The 18,150-nt window shown below is 39.0% G+C and overlaps 3 protein-coding genes across 4 annotated transcripts; 1 reads left to right on the top strand and 2 right to left on the bottom strand.

Moving 5' to 3' along the window:
• Positions 1 to 45: 45 nt before the first annotated feature.
• Positions 46 to 2,504, bottom strand: LOC105458163 (cell death-inducing p53-target protein 1). Of its 2 annotated transcripts, none has more exons than XM_011703263.1 (4): positions 2,360 to 2,504; positions 1,588 to 1,888; positions 1,294 to 1,450; positions 46 to 1,198 (listed from the first exon to the last, which is right to left on the bottom strand). In XM_011703263.1, the coding sequence occupies exons 2-4, from the start codon at positions 1,709 to 1,711 to the stop codon at positions 1,093 to 1,095; spliced, it is 387 nt and encodes a 128-aa protein (XP_011701565.1). In that variant the 5' UTR covers positions 1,712 to 1,888; positions 2,360 to 2,504; the 3' UTR covers positions 46 to 1,092. The 2 variants fall into 2 exon arrangements, with proteins under 2 accessions (XP_011701565.1, XP_011701564.1); XM_011703262.1 differs by having other exon boundaries at positions 1,588 to 1,735.
• An 801-nt stretch (positions 2,505 to 3,305) lies between these two features.
• On the top strand, positions 3,306 to 12,438 carry LOC105458162 (protein Jumonji). The gene is made up of 12 exons (XM_011703261.1): positions 3,306 to 4,008; positions 4,240 to 4,409; positions 5,314 to 8,833; positions 8,916 to 9,123; positions 9,260 to 9,412; positions 9,508 to 9,706; positions 9,785 to 9,933; positions 10,296 to 10,599; positions 10,878 to 11,284; positions 11,397 to 11,495; positions 11,614 to 11,916; positions 12,030 to 12,438. Exons 1-12 carry the CDS (start codon positions 3,923 to 3,925, stop codon positions 12,126 to 12,128), a joined length of 5,697 nt encoding a protein of 1,898 aa, XP_011701563.1. The 5' UTR covers positions 3,306 to 3,922; the 3' UTR covers positions 12,129 to 12,438.
• A 639-nt stretch (positions 12,439 to 13,077) lies between these two features.
• On the bottom strand, positions 13,078 to 17,364 carry LOC105458161 (solute carrier family 35 member C2). Its single transcript, XM_011703260.1, has 8 exons — positions 16,821 to 17,364; positions 16,607 to 16,750; positions 15,842 to 16,070; positions 15,429 to 15,640; positions 15,281 to 15,353; positions 14,931 to 15,183; positions 14,610 to 14,785; positions 13,078 to 14,395 (listed from the first exon to the last, which is right to left on the bottom strand). The coding sequence occupies exons 3-8, from the start codon at positions 16,049 to 16,051 to the stop codon at positions 14,045 to 14,047; spliced, it is 1,275 nt and encodes a 424-aa protein (XP_011701562.1). The 5' UTR covers positions 16,052 to 16,070; positions 16,607 to 16,750; positions 16,821 to 17,364; the 3' UTR covers positions 13,078 to 14,044.
• Between the last annotated feature and the right edge of the window lie 786 nt (positions 17,365 to 18,150).

The raw sequence follows: 18,150 nt of genomic DNA, 5'->3' as shown, positions 1-18,150 counted from the left end.
AGTTATTTTGTAGAGATGGACGGCCCCATGAGTAAAGATAGCTGCATGTATTGCTGCCTATTAATTTTATAGCCATGTTAACATTCTGTTATAAATACAAACATAACATCTGAGCCAAAAAACGGAATAAATCATGACGGAATCATTAATAACATATTAAAATTTTTAAAAATCAATACTGTAGATAGTCGGCACATATTTACGTTAGTAATGGAAATAAATATTGGAAGCACAAATCTATTAATATAATATGGAAGTATAAGTTTCTTTTTTTTTTAACCAGTTATTCAACAAATGTTTTAGAATGACATGCTTCCTGCTATTAAAAATCTTGCACGCAATCCATTGACATCATGCAAAAGTATGACAAATATTTAAAAAGAAAGACTGCAAGAGACTGCAACAAATTGTACGCGATAAAGTTTCTTATAGACGTTAAAGTTAAAAAAATAGAATTGTACAATTATTTAAAGCCCGAGGCACGCAATGCGATTTTTCCCGTTAGATCGACGTTTGATGTAGTAAATTAGAAATTCTGCATTCTGGGATGCATTCGGAAACTTCGTCCAGATTCCTTTAGATATCATTTTATCCTTGTGTAAATAATATGCGGCGGATAACAAAGATAACATGATGTATCGCGAATTCCTGAACGCATCCCTGCTATTATTAGAATTGCATTATACAGGAAAGTGTTCAGATTATTAATTTGGATGTATCCAGGTATCATTTTATCCTTGTTCATCGAAATTTAAACAAGGATAAAATGATGAGTGTACCCAGGTGGGAAGTCTGAACGCTTTCCTGCATGATGCAATTCCAATAATTGTACTAGATCGCACGCAATCTAGCGCAAAAAAAAAATCATACCGCGAGTCTCGGACTTTGAACAGCGTATATATCTTCATCATAAAGATTTAACTGACTCGATCTAATTGGAGCTACATCCTCTTTCACAACACTTGTTCTTCTCTTACTCATATTAGAGCTGTCTTCCACGAGGTCAAAATCAAGCGGTATATTACATTATGGTAGTATCGTAGACATTTCAACGTTCAAAATGCAACGTGTGGATGTGCTGATGTAATCCACTTATCTTCTATGACGTCCCAAGTAAGCTTTACAGTTCGGACAGGTGTGATGGACATCCATGCACTCGTCGATGCAACACGGAATCAAGCAGCAACCAAACCAACATCTAGTACAGAAGGAAGATAACAGTTGCGCGTTACAAAGTGTACATGTACGTCCGATACAAAATATAATTCGGACATTGTGTGCTCATATAATTACCCCAGCAGCGCTATGACGACACCCGAGATATAAGCGATCATGCCGGGCTCGGTTTTCGTCGACGTGTCTATTTCAGCGTGGCAATGCGGACAAATTGTGTGAGTCGACTGCGGCCCAAGTGGGACGATAGTGGTGACTATGGTAGGCCCGTTTGCGTCTGCGGGAAACGGAGAGCGACAGCGGAAAAAAAAACACAAATTAGTGACATAATATGATTAGTGACGGGCCGAATACATTCAATTTTCATTTCGATTATATTAACATTAAATTCACAAATGCCATTTCGACACTTACAAGTCTGCGCCGGTGTGAACGGACTGGCTGGAGGTACGCCTCCGACGTTCTGCGAGTAAGCGGGCGGCGCGTAAGGCGGCGGTTCGTAGGGCGGCGGTGGTCCATTCTTGTTCACGGACTGCATCGCGGTGTCCCTTTTCTCACCTGCCTGATGTCAGAACTGTCAGAAGTGGTAGCGGCGCGAGTGTAATGCAACCGCGCGTGCGAACGCGCCTCGAGACTCGCGTCGCGTGCGTCACTTTCGGCAGATCCCGCTACGCGCGATCTAACACGCGTCGCAAAAACAATGCGCGTATAAAATCTGAATCAGACGGATTGCACTTTTAATTTGCATGATTATGCGAGAACGCGGCGAGAGATACCACCGTATTGGATAAATGAAGCGATCTAAGCCGCCTGTTACACTACACGGACGTGACGCGTGTCGCTAAAAATAGAAGTCATCGCGGCGAGGACACCGAAAAATCCGAGGGGCGACGATAAGGTCCGACGATTATAATATCCTCGAGCTGTGTCGACTGTTATATATTCGAGACTTTCGACGGCCAAAATTTTTGCGCGAGAGAGGGAGAGAGAGAGAGATGAAAAATGGCAAGAGGACGCGTCTGGAAAACGCGAGAGGAAGACAGTGTTTCCGAATAGGTATACGTGCGAGTGCCGATTGCGAAATTCGATGCGCATCCCCGAGCGATATCCCCGCCCTGTTACACCGTTTGCGTCAAGCGTGAAGCCGCGACACCACGTTCGTGGGACGTGTCTTAATTATACTTACTTATTCTTAATAAAGCGATAAATGCAACCTCCCGTTCCAACGATCGTTTTCAATTCCTAGGTGTACGCACGTTCCGCAAGCACTACACGCATGCAGCACCGAAGGGGCACCCGTGGCTTTGCGTAAACAAGAGTGTAGGTGTAGTGTATCTACTGTGCATAGGATGACATATATGATGCACGTGTGTGTATATATATGTATCATATATGGACTCTCATAGATGATTCTTGGAATTGGAGCAGGGTAGGCATCTTTCGAATTTGCTTCGCTGGATGTTTTATATATGTGTATATATACATATATATATATATATGTATAGATGTATGTATGTACATACATCACATCGACGAGACACTATTAAAGACCGACACCTTTACGGGAATTAGCGTGGCTGTTTACATATATAATAAAAATTTAAGCAATTATATAGTTAATAATATAACATTAATTTTATGATTTATTATTAGATCAATGTGTTTAGATACATACATTGTATTTTATCTCTGTATTATATCTTGCTATTAATATAATTTATTTAATTTTATTTAAAACTGCATTTTCATAGTTACCATCCGTGTTTGATTATCCAGGGAGACGGTAAAACAGTAGTTGAAAAAAAATTTTGCAGCAATATATATATGATGTTATTCAAATAAATAAGTATGATTACTTATTTATTTGAATAATACATCATTAAAATCAAGAAATTTTAATAATTCAAAATTAATAAATCACAATCAATTTATGTCAAAAGTCGATAACATTGACACTCTGCAATTACCTCCGTGCCCGTTGGCCGGCATGAAAATTTGTCCAGGGCTGACGGTCTTTAATAGTATATCTCGTCGGTGTTTTAAAGATACACACATGATGTGAGGTGGTCGATCCCAGGCGAAAAAGAACAAACCTCTCGAGTCCTTCATTCAATAACACTTCATAGGAATTGGCCTTTAAAAGATCGATATTCCTTCTTTTATATACGCTCCTTATATCTACATATATACATACCCGCGCTGCAGATCGAAGGATTCGTGTGGCATTTAATTTTACCACCGAATAAGCAGCCATAACGTGAGCGAGGAATTGAGGTCCCCGAATGAACATTGAACAGTCGCGTCGGCAGCCGGTCGGGAGGATGAGAAAGGTGAAGTCAGAGAGGTGCGATTTCCGTCAGCTTGGTGTATAATCTCCGTCGATTTTTCCCGTTCCGACGAATCCCGGGGAAGCGGTGCGCGCACGGCATGAACGCGCCGCGGACGATCCAGCGGCTTCGCCCGAGCTGCTCGTTGTGGTAAAGCTCCCCTCACGCACCGCGCTCCGTTCGAGGTGCGAGAAGCGATGACGCGACGGCGATGATCTTTCGCCGATCGTCCCGGGGTGTTTAATTGGTTCGCGTAAAGTTTGAACCGGAGGACCGAATTTCGCGGAGAGACCGCCGGCTTCTCGCGCGAAGGATGCCTCTGGCGTGCCGCATGTTCTCGAACGTTCAGTGAGTTGATATAACAACCTCGGAACGACGATTTCGCACGCGCCGCCGATGTTCCAGTCGCACGTCCCCTCAGGATGGTTTTGAGTCGCAACGACAAGCGAAAGAGGAAGGAGGGAGACCTGGTGGATCTCATGGAGCCACTCTCGGAATCTCCGAAAAGGTACTTGACCCTCATCCCTTCTCCGCCCTCCCTCCCCCCCTCCGCAGTCCCTCCACGTGCAATATCGTTTCCAATACGATAATCGCTCTCTCAAACTGGAAGTAAAATTTATAGGTATTTTGAAGAAACGTGTAGCAAGTACACACGCTTGATGGCATGCTACGTATTTGTAGTAGTTTTGTGAAGGTTGTCATACTAAGGTTGCAATTGCATCTCCATTTTTTCCCCCAGGACCAAAGTTCACGCACAGAGAAAGTTTGCGCAGGGTGCGACCACGGTGTTCAATACGTCGCCTACGCCCGTGAAGGACAAGGAGAAGGCCAAACCTGCCACGATCACAGAATTAATAACGCACAAACGTCCAAACACGGAGGATTTTTTAACATTTTTATGCTTCAGAGGTTAATTGCTTACTTATGGATAATGTCATTTTCCTTTCGTTCGAATCGATAATTCTTAGTGAAAAAAATGCATTTCTTCTAAGCCATGAAAGCATACGTTAACCGTTCGTGGTTATTCAGGGTCCACTGAACCCCAAAAAAATTTCTAAGGGGCTCTATATCTCTAAGCTTCTTATTTCAAAATGGGACTTCACTTGTCATCTACCTGAAGTTCAAAGTACCCTTTTTGTGCCTAGATGTCTGGGTATTGCTCCCAGCGCGTCTATTTGTAGCAACCGTTTACATAACATTTTTATGTTTAGGTCATTTTGACACCAGTATAATCAAGACAACTGTTTTTTAAAAGTATCATATTTATAGAATATGGCCATAAATTTTGATCAAAAAAATTAAAAATTAAGAAGTGATTTTTTGAATAAAAAAACTCATTTTCTAAAAATTTTTTACGATTTTTTTATCATGTTAAAATCTTTACTAAGCCTCCTTTTGTATTTCTATGTTCTACAATGTTTAAAATATGTTTGGTAATTTTTTTTTACTTCAAAGAACCAAAATTGTAAATATGGCACCAATTAAATGCGCTGGGATCATTTTGCCCCTGGTGTAATCCATTACAGAATTTTCAAGAGACGTGACTACTGTGGGTTAAATTTTGAGGGATGTGGAGAAATGAATTTTTGTGCAATATAAAATTTTTTTATTAATAAAATGTAGAATGAAATATATTATTCAGATATGTATAAAATATATTGAGAATTTCTATTTAGAATCAGTTATTAGAGAAACTACTGTAATAATTTGTTATTTTACTCTTACATAGTTATAAACTTATATAGTTATTATAAACCTTGATTTTAATCTAAACATGTTCTTTAGATAACGAATTCTCTTTTTTCAAATTTAGGAACATCTATTTTGCCGCCGAGTTTAAATTTTTTCAATATCGACACTAAGAAAGAGAAACCAGCATCCAAGCCAGCTCGAACTTCTATAGAGAAAACATTGCCCCCAATCAATACTGTCGTAGAGATCCAGAAGCCAGAGAATACATGCCAGAAAAATGTGACGAAAGTAAAGCCTGTTGTTGCGAGTAAGAAGAAAGAGACTGGTACGTTACACAAGAGCATTACCAAGCTTAAAACGGCTACGTCTACGGTTCAAGCGCTCAAAAAGAAGTACCAGGAGCAACGGCTGGCCAAGCAAAGGATCAAAAATAAATTCAAAACCACTTGCGTTATGAGGACGAGGTCGTGTACGGAGAGAGCTATGTTGAAGGCCGGTCTTCAGTTGGCGCCGCGAAAGTCCTTCTTGCCTAGAATCAAGACGAAGCGACACGGCCTGAGAAGCGGCGTGCTGCCGGACAAGGCCAGTAAGACGGATAAACCACCGCTCCCGAGGGCGAAAGTCGCGTTACCGAAACCAAAGAAGAGAGCCAACGTAAAGTCGAAAAGTAGCGATATATCAAATACAGACGCGTCGTCCGCCGAGGACAACGAGGATGTCGAGGACGACAGGGCGGAGGAGTCGCATGTGGAGAAATCGACGTCGCAGATAAAGCGCAACGTACAGAGGGGCATCCAGAAGAAGGTCTGCACCCGAAGCAAGTCGGAGATGAGGAGAGTCACGAGATCGACCAGTGGCACGGTCTCGTCGCAGGGCCTCTCCAGGCGGCCCACCAGAAAGACGAAGGAAGCGGCCGCCGTGTACATGGAGATTCTCGGCAGGAAATTGGTCAGCCCGGATTTGGACAACGACGATAACATTTCGATCGAGAGCTTCCCCGAACTGCCGAACGCTCGTAGAATGGCGCAAACGGAGAACGAGCTTAAAGCCAAGGCGAAGCAGAGTAGCGCCAAGCCTGTTGCCAAGACTAAGGATTCGAAAGTCGGCTCGTTCAACGGCAGCGTTAGCAAGCGATTGGACAAGAGCAAAAATAACAAGCTGATTTTAAAGAGCAAACGTCTGCTGAGGGTGCAGAGGTACTGCGAGGAGGAGAGCGACGAGGAATCGGAGAGCTCGGTAGAAACGAACAACACGAGACCGATCACCAGACAGAGTCTCGGAAAGAATGACAAACAGCCGATCAGCAGGAGCCTCAGGTCGTCCTCCAAAAATCCAGCTGTACAAACGGAAACGCCGTGCAACGCGAGTGGCAAACCACCGAAGGCCCAGATTCCGAGTTCCGCGAAATCAACTAGGGAGAAATTCATGATGAAACGTAAACGCGAGCAAAATATAACTAATAAAGCGTCGTCGGATAACAAGACCAAGCAGAAGAGCCTTAAGAGTAATCAAAACGAGAAGGCGGAGTCGGAGGAAGAGACGTTGGGAATGCTGCTCAGTAAGATAAAGAAGAAGAAAGACGACGGGCAGGAGGAGGAGGTGGAGGGGCAGATCCCTGTCAATGCCAGTAATACGAAAGACGGAATGGTAACTCGCGGCAGCGCGCAAAACGCGAAGGCGGATCTGTCGAAGATCGGGTCGGACGACGAAGAATTTCGCGGGTTCACCAAGAAGGCGATATCGAAAGTTTTGAATTCGTGTCAGACGCATGCCAATGTTAATTTGCTAGTCACCGAGCCCGAAAGTGGAAAGTTGAATTTGCCGAAGACCCCGGAAGACTCATCGAAAACGGCGGATCAGAGCGACGCCACTCTACGGGAAATCAAAGTGGAAACGTCCCCGGTGAAAGCCGATTCGCCGGTTGCGAATTCGCTGAACGACGAATGCAGCGTGTCTGTGCAGGATAAGAAACCGGCGTTGGATTTGCTCGTCAAGACGCAAAGCTCGGTGGAACAGACGATGAGCAAGAAGACGTGCAATCACGAGAATAACGAGGTGTCGAATCTCATGCCGCTGTCTACTCTGCACACGAGGAAGGAACGCGTGAACATGTCGACCGAGCAGATAGAGAAGTGGTTGAACGAAAGCTCGTTCGCCAAGGAGGAGAGCAAGCTGGAGATGGAGAACGTCTCCAGCTTCAGATACGATTCGACGGAGAAGCTGAAGACGGACGTCTCGCATCTGTCCATTTCGACGAAGATCCAACATTTGGTGCGTCCGGTCAACGTCACGCTTTCGAAATTATCGGACAAGATGAATCTGAAGCTCCGGGGGCTACCCAGCAGAAACGTGATACCGGTCACGCCCGAAGCGCACAATACCGAAGTGAAGCGGCAGAGTGCGAGCGTCGACAAGAGTAAGATCGCTACCGAGGCGAGGGAGACTGTCAAGATTAAAACTGAGAGGACGAACAGGGATACCTCGCTTACCGAGGACACCAGCGACACCGTGTCCAAATCGGATCAGAACTCGGTGGACGGTTCGGAGAAGAAGTCGCCGTCGGAGAAGAAGATATTTCAGCCGCGGAAGCCGTTTTTGCCCAAGGTCAAGGAGCGTAAGAGCGTGGTGCCCAACGCGAACGCGTTTTCGCCGGAGAACGAGAGCAGCGTTTACGCGTTTGAGAGCGAGGCCGAGGCTCCGGTTAGCACGCCTTTCCGGAGGAAGACGGTCAGGTCGGATAACGCGAAACGTTCGACCGCAACGTCTACAGCGGCTGCAACCGAAACCAAAGCTGAGGCTAATAAATCGAGTTCGAAGGAGTCCGAGCCGTTGGATAGCAAGGAAAAATCGTCGGACGATCCCGCGACGCCTGTGAAGGAGCAGCAAGAGACGACGCAAGGACCGGTGAACGTGGCGAACGCAGCTCCGGGCGTGAGCAAGTTCGAGCTGCCCAAGAACTTCGCGAACCTGACCAGTGTCCAGGTGCTGCCGCTCGACAAGCTCACGACGAGCTGGAGCAACGTAAATTGCAGCGCCTCCATAGCGGTGCAGGTGAATCTCGACGAGACCGCGACCGCGCAGGAGCGGGAGAGCAACAGCGCGAGCGAGCAGAGGAGCACCGAGATATCCACGCAGACCGAGGCGAGCAACGAGAACGACGACGACAACAACGACGGGCAGCTGTTTTACATTCCGCTGCAATCCGTCACGAGGAGCGGCTCGAATCTGGTGCAGGGCGTGGCGTTTAAACTCGACACGGAGGGTCCCAATCAACGATTGTTCCTTCACGCCAAGTTGGTCCCTTTAACCAAGCCACCGCTGTCCGTGGCACGGTGTCCGCCGATAGGCACGGTACAACCGACGACGCGTACCCCGCCCAATCCTACGGCGAACCTCACGGTGGAACAGCAGGTGCCGTCGACGTCGACGACCGCGACTGTGTCGACCACGGTAGCGAGTAAATCGAGCGCGGAGACGCAGCCGACGTCGCTGGTGAAAAATCACGAAGTCTCGGCGCCAAGTCCGACTCGTCAAAATGCCAGTTCAACGAGCGCAATTAGCAGTTTGGAGAAACTCACAAAGTCACCGAAGTCATCGAGGGAAAGAAAAGCCTCTGTAGACTCGACAAAATGCGGGAAGAGGTAATGTTATATCTTCGAAATAATATACAGGCGCACAATTTTTTGTATCTGTTATTCACCTCTGAATAAAAATCTTTTTCAGGGCGCAAATGAAGTGCAAACAAAAGGGATCGGAGCTAAGCTCTTCAAGCACGACGTCTTTAGGCGCGAAAGAAGCTCGCGTAGTCGAGGCGCCAACGTTTTATCCGTCGGAGAAAGATTTCCAGGATCCGTTGGAGTATATAGATAAAATAAGGCCAGTCGCGGAAAAATTTGGAATATGCAGAGTGGTGCCTCCACCAAATTTCAAGGTAAATATTGCATAGAGAAGCAGTTGCGTTAGATATAGGTGTTGCACATAATAATTATATTTACCAATTAATAATATCTGTATGTCATTTTAATTACATGTATTATATAATCTTTTTTTTTTTTTAAATTTTTCAGCCAGAATGCAAGGTGTCCGATGACATGAGATTTACCGCTTACAATCAATACGTACATCGCATGCTCCACAGGTGGGGACCTAATGTAAAAGAAATGATGGCTATCAAGAAATATTTAGCTACTCAGAGCATTACTTTGACTCAACCTCCATGGGTAAAAAAACTATTCATATTTATTGTTTAAATAGATATTATATAAAGCTTGAGAAAATTTTAAGTTCATTATTTGTCAATAATTAACTCTTTCAGATTGGCGGGATGGAGGTAGATTTACCTCATTTATATCAAACGGTTCAAAGCTTGGGTGGATTGAAAGAAGTTATTGAAAAGAAGAAGTGGCAAAAAGTAGCGGATGGCATGAAGATACCGAGATCGGCACAGGATCGCGTTACTAAACTAGATGATATTTATTGTAAATATTTACTGCCATACGACACATTGTCCCCAGGTATATTTTATATAAGAAATAAATTTTACAAAAATGTTGAAAAATTTATCTTGTAAATCATAAATAATTTGTTTTTAGAGGAACGTGGGAAACTGTTTGACGAGGTTGAAGCTGAATGGATGAGAAAAGAAAGCAACGCCTTGCAAAGAGAAGAAGCGTCACCCAATGATAATGATGACGAAGAAGATGAGGATAGTTCTGATGAAATTGAAGAATGCATTGTGAAAGTAAGAATATAAGTATTAATCTATTATTTTTATTTTTATTATAAGATGTATGTAGAGAGCATTTTTGTGTATTTTCGAAGTTTAATTTGCAAAAATTTTTGAATTTTTGATTAAAAATTTCAAAGTCTATTTGAACCAAATTTTCGATATTTACTAGTAGAAAGTTTCGTCAAAGATAAAGAATACATTTCTAATACATTTTATATAGCAGCAATTTTTATTAGTTAATGTTTAGAACTTATCATTGAAAATTTCTCAATTAATATTTTTCATATACACATAAAAATACACGCATACATACGTCTATATGTGTATGTATAATATACACTGATACACGTATATATATATTTGTAATATCAAAGGGAAGAAACATGCCACTGAATGCTTTTTACCGAATTGCTCGTAATACGCAACGCATGTGGTTCGGCGATCAACGAGGAAATGAAACCGAGGGTGCATTGGCGGATGAGGTGGAGAGTGCATTCTGGAAACATGTTGCCGAGAGAAAACGTCACGTCTGCGTACATGCGGCAAGCATTGATTCGAGCGGTCGTGGATTTGGATTTTCCGTTGCGAAAAACAGCCCGTTCGCTAGACATCCTTGGAATCTTAAAGTTCTCACTAACAATGCTGGATCAGTATTGAGAGCTTTGGGTCCGCTAATGGGTATGCAATTTTTTTTAATTATAATCAGGACAATTAATCCGTAGAGAGCATTTTTGTGTACTTTTGAAGTTTAATTCGCAAAAATTTTTGAATTTTTTATTTAAAATTTCAAGTTTATTTGAATCAAATTTTCAAATCAAAGACGTATAGATTCAGGAAAAAAAACGATAATTCAAAAATCTCCTCATTTTGGATTACGCTTTTTTTTTCAATAAAAATATCTTTCAATAAAGATGTATAACATTCTTATATAAGCAATGTAACTTTTGTCCTTCTAGGTGTGACCGTACCGACGTTGCATGTGGGTATGTTATTTAGCGCTTGTTGCTGGTATCGCGATCCGCACGGTCTACCATGGATAGAGTATCTACATACAGGTGCCAAAAAGATTTGGTATGGGATACCTGACGAGCATAATAACAATTTCCGCGAAGCGCTCTCTAAAATGGTACCACGGTATTGCAAAAATAAGACTATATGGTTACCTTCCGACACTGCCATGGTTCCGCCGGAACTGTTAGTGAGCAACGGCGTACCGTTATGCCAGATCGTGCAAGAGCCGAGACAGTTTATAATAGTATTTCCAAAAGCGTTCACGTCGAGCATATGTACCGGTTACGTCGTATCCGAGAGCGTATATTTCGCACAACCATCCTGGCTGGAAACCGCGGAACAAGTATTTAAGGTACGCGCATGAAACGTAAAACCTTTCATATGAGATTTTTGGCCACTTAATTTTTAATCACGATTTTATTACTATTTGATGATATTCAAACGAGTTTGTGTATGTTTTTCAGGATATACAAGACAGTTGCGAACCTTCTATCTTTTCATTCGAGAGATTGTTATTTAATATTATTAATGACACGAGATCTCACGTAGACATATTGAGACAGGTAAGAATAAATTTACGTAAATTATTTCTAATTGTTATAAATGGTTAAAGATTGAAAATCTATGTTACATAAACTTTTGAGCTACACTTGACGCTACATTAGAGTACTGCGGTTTTAGATATTGCCGAGTGTAATAAAGATCCGCGAGAAGGAATTGGATTATCGTAAACAGCTCGAAAGTGTGGGCCTTACCAATAGAGAAAGATTGCCTCTACCGGACAGTGGAAAAGGGAAGAAAGGGAAAAAGGTGACGGAGGATGATGGCGACTTTGAATGTGAGACGTGCAGATACAATTTGTTCGTGTCCTTGGTGAACAATTCGCAAGACGACAGCGTTTACTGTTTGCCACATGCCTTGCATTTAATCAATTCTAAGAAGCAGGTCCTGAAACATTGTACTCTCATGTACACGTACGACGAAGTAAGTATAACAGCTTTGTATTGTTACCAATTAATTGATACGTCATATGTGTATTAGAATATGCAAAGTATAAACGAACTATCTAAAAGTAATTATATCCTTTTGTTTATCAGGACGAATTAGATGAATTGATTCACAAACTGGAATACAGAATCGAAGAATCTAAAAAAACCAAATCTAAGAAAACTAATCAAATAAAAACAAAATTATAAATAAATCTGTTATTTTATTTATAAAAAGATAAAAGTGATTGTTATTTATTAATCAATATTAGAATAAGCATTGCGTAACTAGGAAATCCGATCGCATTGTGTCTCGCTTATTACAATAGGAACTGATTTATAAATTATTTAACGCATAAAATAGGATGAAGATGATTATGGATTATAGCAAGTAAGTTTTACGTATGATTTGGTTCTGAACTCTTTCAAAACGGTTGTGATGTATAAAATATGTCAAATTAGGTGATTTCGCGATACTTGTCTTTAGAGAGTTAAACAATAAAAATATTCGTATATTCTATTGTTGGTAGGAACATTAATGCATTTGTTGTAATTTTAGTTTTAAGAATAGTATTGACATAAAGGGGATATATATACTAAATATTTGAGCGAATTCCCAAAGAAGCAAGGAATCATTATATCCGTTATAAATTTAATTCTTTGAATTTATTATGAAGTGATTTTGTCTATTAATTTGTCTTATCTATTCTTTAAATTAGAATTTGCAGAATAGTAATTGTTTGAATAACATGATTCTTATGTAATTATGTATTATAATTTATTAAAGACATAGGTTTGAAAACTTGGACAATAGGAATATTAGGATATATATTCCGGTACATAATAATCTATTGACAGATGTGTTCGATTTGGTATTAACAAATACAATATTATTATATTGACATAGGAAGCACGTTTGTACGCATTCTATTTTATACGTGATTTTATATTCTTCGAAAAAACTCCTTAAAATTTGTCATAAAAATTATGTAGTTCTTAGATAGAGAGAAAAAAAGATTATTTACCGTTTACATTTTGTGAAAATAATAAGCATTTGTATTATTTAATATTTATTTATAAAATACAGTATTATTATTATTTGTATTATTTAATATTTATTTACTGGACAGAACACGAATAGATTCGCTAAGAGATAATATTTATATGTAAAATATTTATTAAGCTTTAATCAAATTACAAAATGCATCCTCAATACGAGAGGGGATACGAAAATAAAATTGACTTTTGGTATAATAGATGCTTTACTATTAACATGTTGAACATATATAACACACGTGAACTATTATCAGTTCATGCATTTATAAATATACATAGAATTAAAAAAAAAACGCATTTGTTTAAATAACTCATGTTTACACGTTATATTGACAATGTGTCTTAATTAGTGCGTTTAAATTTATTATATATATATATTGTGCGTTCATTCTTAGAAGATTGTTATATACACAAACATTGAATTATTATTATTCTGGACGCATATTCTAAGAAAAAATTATATATATGTATACATATATATAATTTAAACAAATATATTGCATAGTAAAGCTTTTGTTTATAATAAATTAAAACAATAACAATAATTTATAAGTCTTCATATGTAGGTGATGCTTTTCTATCAATATTAACACATACGCGACGAAGTCCATTTTACACTTTCATTTTTGTACTTCGCAATTTTTGAAGATGTGTTTGTATCTTATTCTTACGTGATGATAATATATAGAAATGTATCAGGAAATCTTACATTTAATTAATTTACGTTTCACAGCAAACACGTATATTACATTACTATTTAAATCTTTTGTGATGCGTTTAACATCCCAGATTAATATCTAGACGAATCTTCAAAGATATCTAAGAGATATCTAAAACCATCACTTTTTAACGTTACTTGTTAAAAAAGAACTCTGTGGCATGTTATTTCTGATATATTAAATTTTATGAAGCATAAATTTGTGATGTAAAATTTATGATAACCGCAACTTCATTATTGGCTGTAAGATTTACACTGGAAAAATATAAAATGCTGTAAGCCATACATTGGAATGTTTTTTTCTCAGTAAAAAATAATTCCTCGTCTATCACGTCTAAAAGTTCAAGAAATGTCACTGTTCTCTGCGTTGCAAAATGTCTGAAAGTATTTGAGTCGAATTTTCATGCTCTCTCAAATCACCGTCCTCATCCGAACTGAATTCGGCATTGAGAAGATTCATTAGAGACGTCGATTTTTCCGTCAATAATGGCACATTCGAATCAGTTGTCTCTTCGCGTTTAGCACTATTGCTTGCCACTTTCGATTGTAATTCCATATTATCAACCACTTTCTTTCTGCTAAGTAATACCTTCTGGACAACATGAAGTATTATACCCCCAAGGCACATTAACAATCCTATAAAGTTAAGGCCAGTCATTTGATCACCTTTCAACACAAACGCCAGCGCTAATGTACATATTTCCTGAAAAAAGAAACATTAACAGATAAAATACAGAAATTGAAAATTGGCTGAACAAGAACGTACATTAGTATTATCTATGAAATTTCTTTTGAGATGTGTCAATAAAATTTTATAGAAATGTGTAATTATCTATTGTATTTTTTTTTAAATTGAGATAGAAACCACAAATCGTAATATATATATTGCAACATGAAGAAAGCAATAATAGTTTTACCTTAAATACTCCCGAGATCGACAATGTCAGACTAGAAGTATAAGTAACAACTAAGAATTCCATCACTTCCATACTAAATGCTAAAATGGCACCTGCTACTACAGCACTTGTAGTCAATAAAATACTACCGATATTACCCCAATCGGTTATTCTAATACCATCATATATTCTGCCGCCTAAAATTAAATATATCCTTAATACTGAGAATTATGATAAGACACGTAATATTATGAATATATATTTTTCGTCGAGCTTACTCATGAAATTTAATTATGGAATTTCAAAAGAATTCTGTTATATACATGAAAATATGGAATTTACCTTCAAACCATAAAGCCACTGATATTGCGGGTAACAGCATCCAAGGCTGCATATAATACATCATGTCTACTGGATCGTGGAGGCCGATTTTGGATTTTTGCATAATGAGTTGTGTCATAGTCCATCGAATACCGCTGGCAAATGATGCCAGGAGACACAGTATAAATCCAAGAATGCCAAATTGGGTAGATTTAAAAGTGAACATCGCTAATCCTCCCGCTATCATTACTACTATCCCCACTAGAGACCATGACTACAATAAAGAGTAATTATTATTTACCTGTTAAGATATACGCTTAATAAATATTTAATAAATATTACAGTCCTTCATTGAAAATTTGGGGTCTTACCTTTTTCTCTAGTTTAAACAAAAGAGAAAATCCAAGAATAAATATAATAGTGGTTGACTTAGTCATGGTGACTCTAGAAAGAAATGTCATGTACTTTTTGCAATAAATTCTTTACATTTTAATTTTATTGTCATAAGATTATACTTACAAAGATATCGAAATCAATGAAAGTGCCCAATTCGATAAACCAATATCGACACCACTGGCTATGCCAGGCACCATTAATGAATAAATTATATTCTGCCATGGAAGATTTATTCGTTTACCATAGTAACATCTTCTGATGCACCTTATTAACGCGGATAGCGCAAATTTTATAACCAAATGGCAAACCACCACTCCAAGTGGAAAATTAAATCCCTAAAAATATTATACAAGTTGCATTAATAAATAATTAAATATTAAATACAGTATTATAAAGAAAACATAATAAAATCTGATTACTTTTCTCGAATTTTAAAAGTGAGATCAACTTCACAGAGATTAAAATCTTACAATTTTATTATTTTTGTCATTTATAATTAAAGTAAGAGTTATCATTTTTAGTTATCACATACTCACATATGTATTGTAAAGCCAGGGATTATAAAATGTAAGGCCTATTGATAAAACAAAGTAAGCCGAGATCAATAAAAATACGTGGAATGCTTTTCTCCAAAGTGTAGGTTCTGGTTTCGTTACATTTTGGAAATCTGGAATACTTTGTGGTAAGTACTCGGACGTATCGACATCATCTCTAGCAATTTGGTACTTTACATGCGAGCGTGTCATGTTCCCAAAGAATATATTTCTGAAAAAAATTAGAATATATAATTGGCAATACTAAATTTATTATGAAGAAAAAGAGAGAGAAGCAAGGACATAAAACAATAAAAAAAAATTTATAATTTCTCTCATTTTATTTTATATTATATTGTCAATATCATAGAAAATAAAAATTCTGATTTCTACATTACTGGTTTTTAATGACAATTTAATGAATCAAAAGTAAAAAACAAATATTTTCCTCCTCTCTCTCTTTCTCTCTCTTCTTTGTATAAAATTTTTAAGATATATCACACACTTTTTCCATTATTAGTTAAAGAATTATTACAGATTTACAATCACTTTAATAAAATTTTAATAAAAACTTTTCAAGAATTTTCACAACTTTTTTGTAGCATCTCGTTTAATTTCTACAAAGTAAGATTGATCTTTGTTGCTTCAGACACTTTCTTGAAGCATTAAAATCATGTTTTTTTTAATAAAAGAAAATTTATCTCGTCGTCAGTACCCAATGCGATGTGGAGTAAAATTTAAAAATTTGAAACAATTTGAGAAACGTACCGTCTTGTTACAAAGCCCCGAACGTAAGGAGATTATTGACAAACCATCTTGTTTCCAAAAGATTATCGTACACGCGTCACTCGTCCGGAAAAGCGTCCATATGTTATTCACGGCATTATCATAATTATCACCACTTTCGCTCTCCTGAAAAAAAATTGGGATTAAGGGATTAGTTGGCAGTCCTCGGCAATTGGAGTCGCTCGATCAGACTCACCTTCGGTTTCAGCATAAGGTAGCGTGAGAAAGTGCCATGTCGGGTACGAGCATAACCTAAAATCACAGTGCAAACCGCGACGCTTGTCAGGACGTCGGATGCCGTCGTTGGAACTCTCGCCCGGATCGATCCACCCTGGAAGAAATCCCTTCTCGGCTCTTGTCGCGCAGTTTCCGCTACCACGTCGCCCACGTGGACGAGGAAGCTCGTCTCATCAGGTTGTCAACGACAAAGAAAATATGCTCATTCCTTCTCACTCGTTCCCTCCTCTCTTTCCCTCTTTTTGCCGATCACCTGGGCTGCTGTGGATCTTCGGGTGTGTTCGAACTCTCCACTCGGAAGAAGTTTCCTCTGACCACCGACTATCCACGAGAGTAGTTCGCGGATTTCGGATTTTCAGTTCTCACAGAAACACTATTGAAACACACGGATGAGTTTTCTAACCTAAGAGTACCGTGAAGTATTGAAAAATATCGAAAATTTCCGTAATTAGGCCGATTCTACGATAGACGTAATAAACCTTAAGCTTATTTTACAATCAGCCAAGAAATTGACCAATCGTAGTTGAATACGAGAATAATCAATTATGATAATTTAATAATCTGATCAACTTGAACGATTAATGAAAAATCTCTGCCATGGTACGGCACCCTAAAAATATCCGGTTCGAATCTTCGCTAAGTGAGGTTTGAGTTGGTTTGAGTCTCCACTAAATGTAATCAAATTATATATACATATATATAAATATTATAAATATAATTCGAGTCTCCGCTAAGTGAGGTTCGAATCTTCGCTAAGTGGGGTTTGAGTCTCCGCTAAATATTCGAATGCGCGCGCGCTATATAAGTGCAATCTACTTAGCGGAGACTCGAACCCCACTTAGCGAAGATTCGAACCTCACTTAGGGTGCCGTCACTGCCGTTTCATGGAAGAGATTTTTCATGTAACGCTTCAAAGGCAGTTATGTAGCGTCATGTGAACTGTAACTAAAGTTACGTGATCTTTCTTTAGAGCATCTCTATAGTTTATGGTCAAGACAGAAATGCCACAGCCTATCTGCAGTAGACATAGAGAGACACTTGAGAGAGGACATGACGGACATGACGACCTTTTGCCTGTAACCTAGAAAAGCCGTTGTGCACTAACGCCACCTGCAGAAGTGGTATGAACTACATTGCAACATTCACTTTTCTGCACCGCAGATACATACAATTTGTGGTGCTACATCCGTGCTACATCCACCTTATATGTATAACTATATATTATATACTATATAGTATATAACTTATATGTGTAAAATATAACTGTGTAATAATAATAATAATAATAA

This window comes from Wasmannia auropunctata, unplaced genomic scaffold, assembly GCF_000956235.1.
Source record: "Wasmannia auropunctata unplaced genomic scaffold, wasmannia.A_1.0 LD334579.1, whole genome shotgun sequence".
Lineage (NCBI taxonomy): Eukaryota > Metazoa > Arthropoda > Insecta > Hymenoptera > Formicidae > Wasmannia > Wasmannia auropunctata.
Note: the sequence above shows the minus strand (reverse complement) of the source record. Positions and strands in the feature narration are given on the sequence as shown.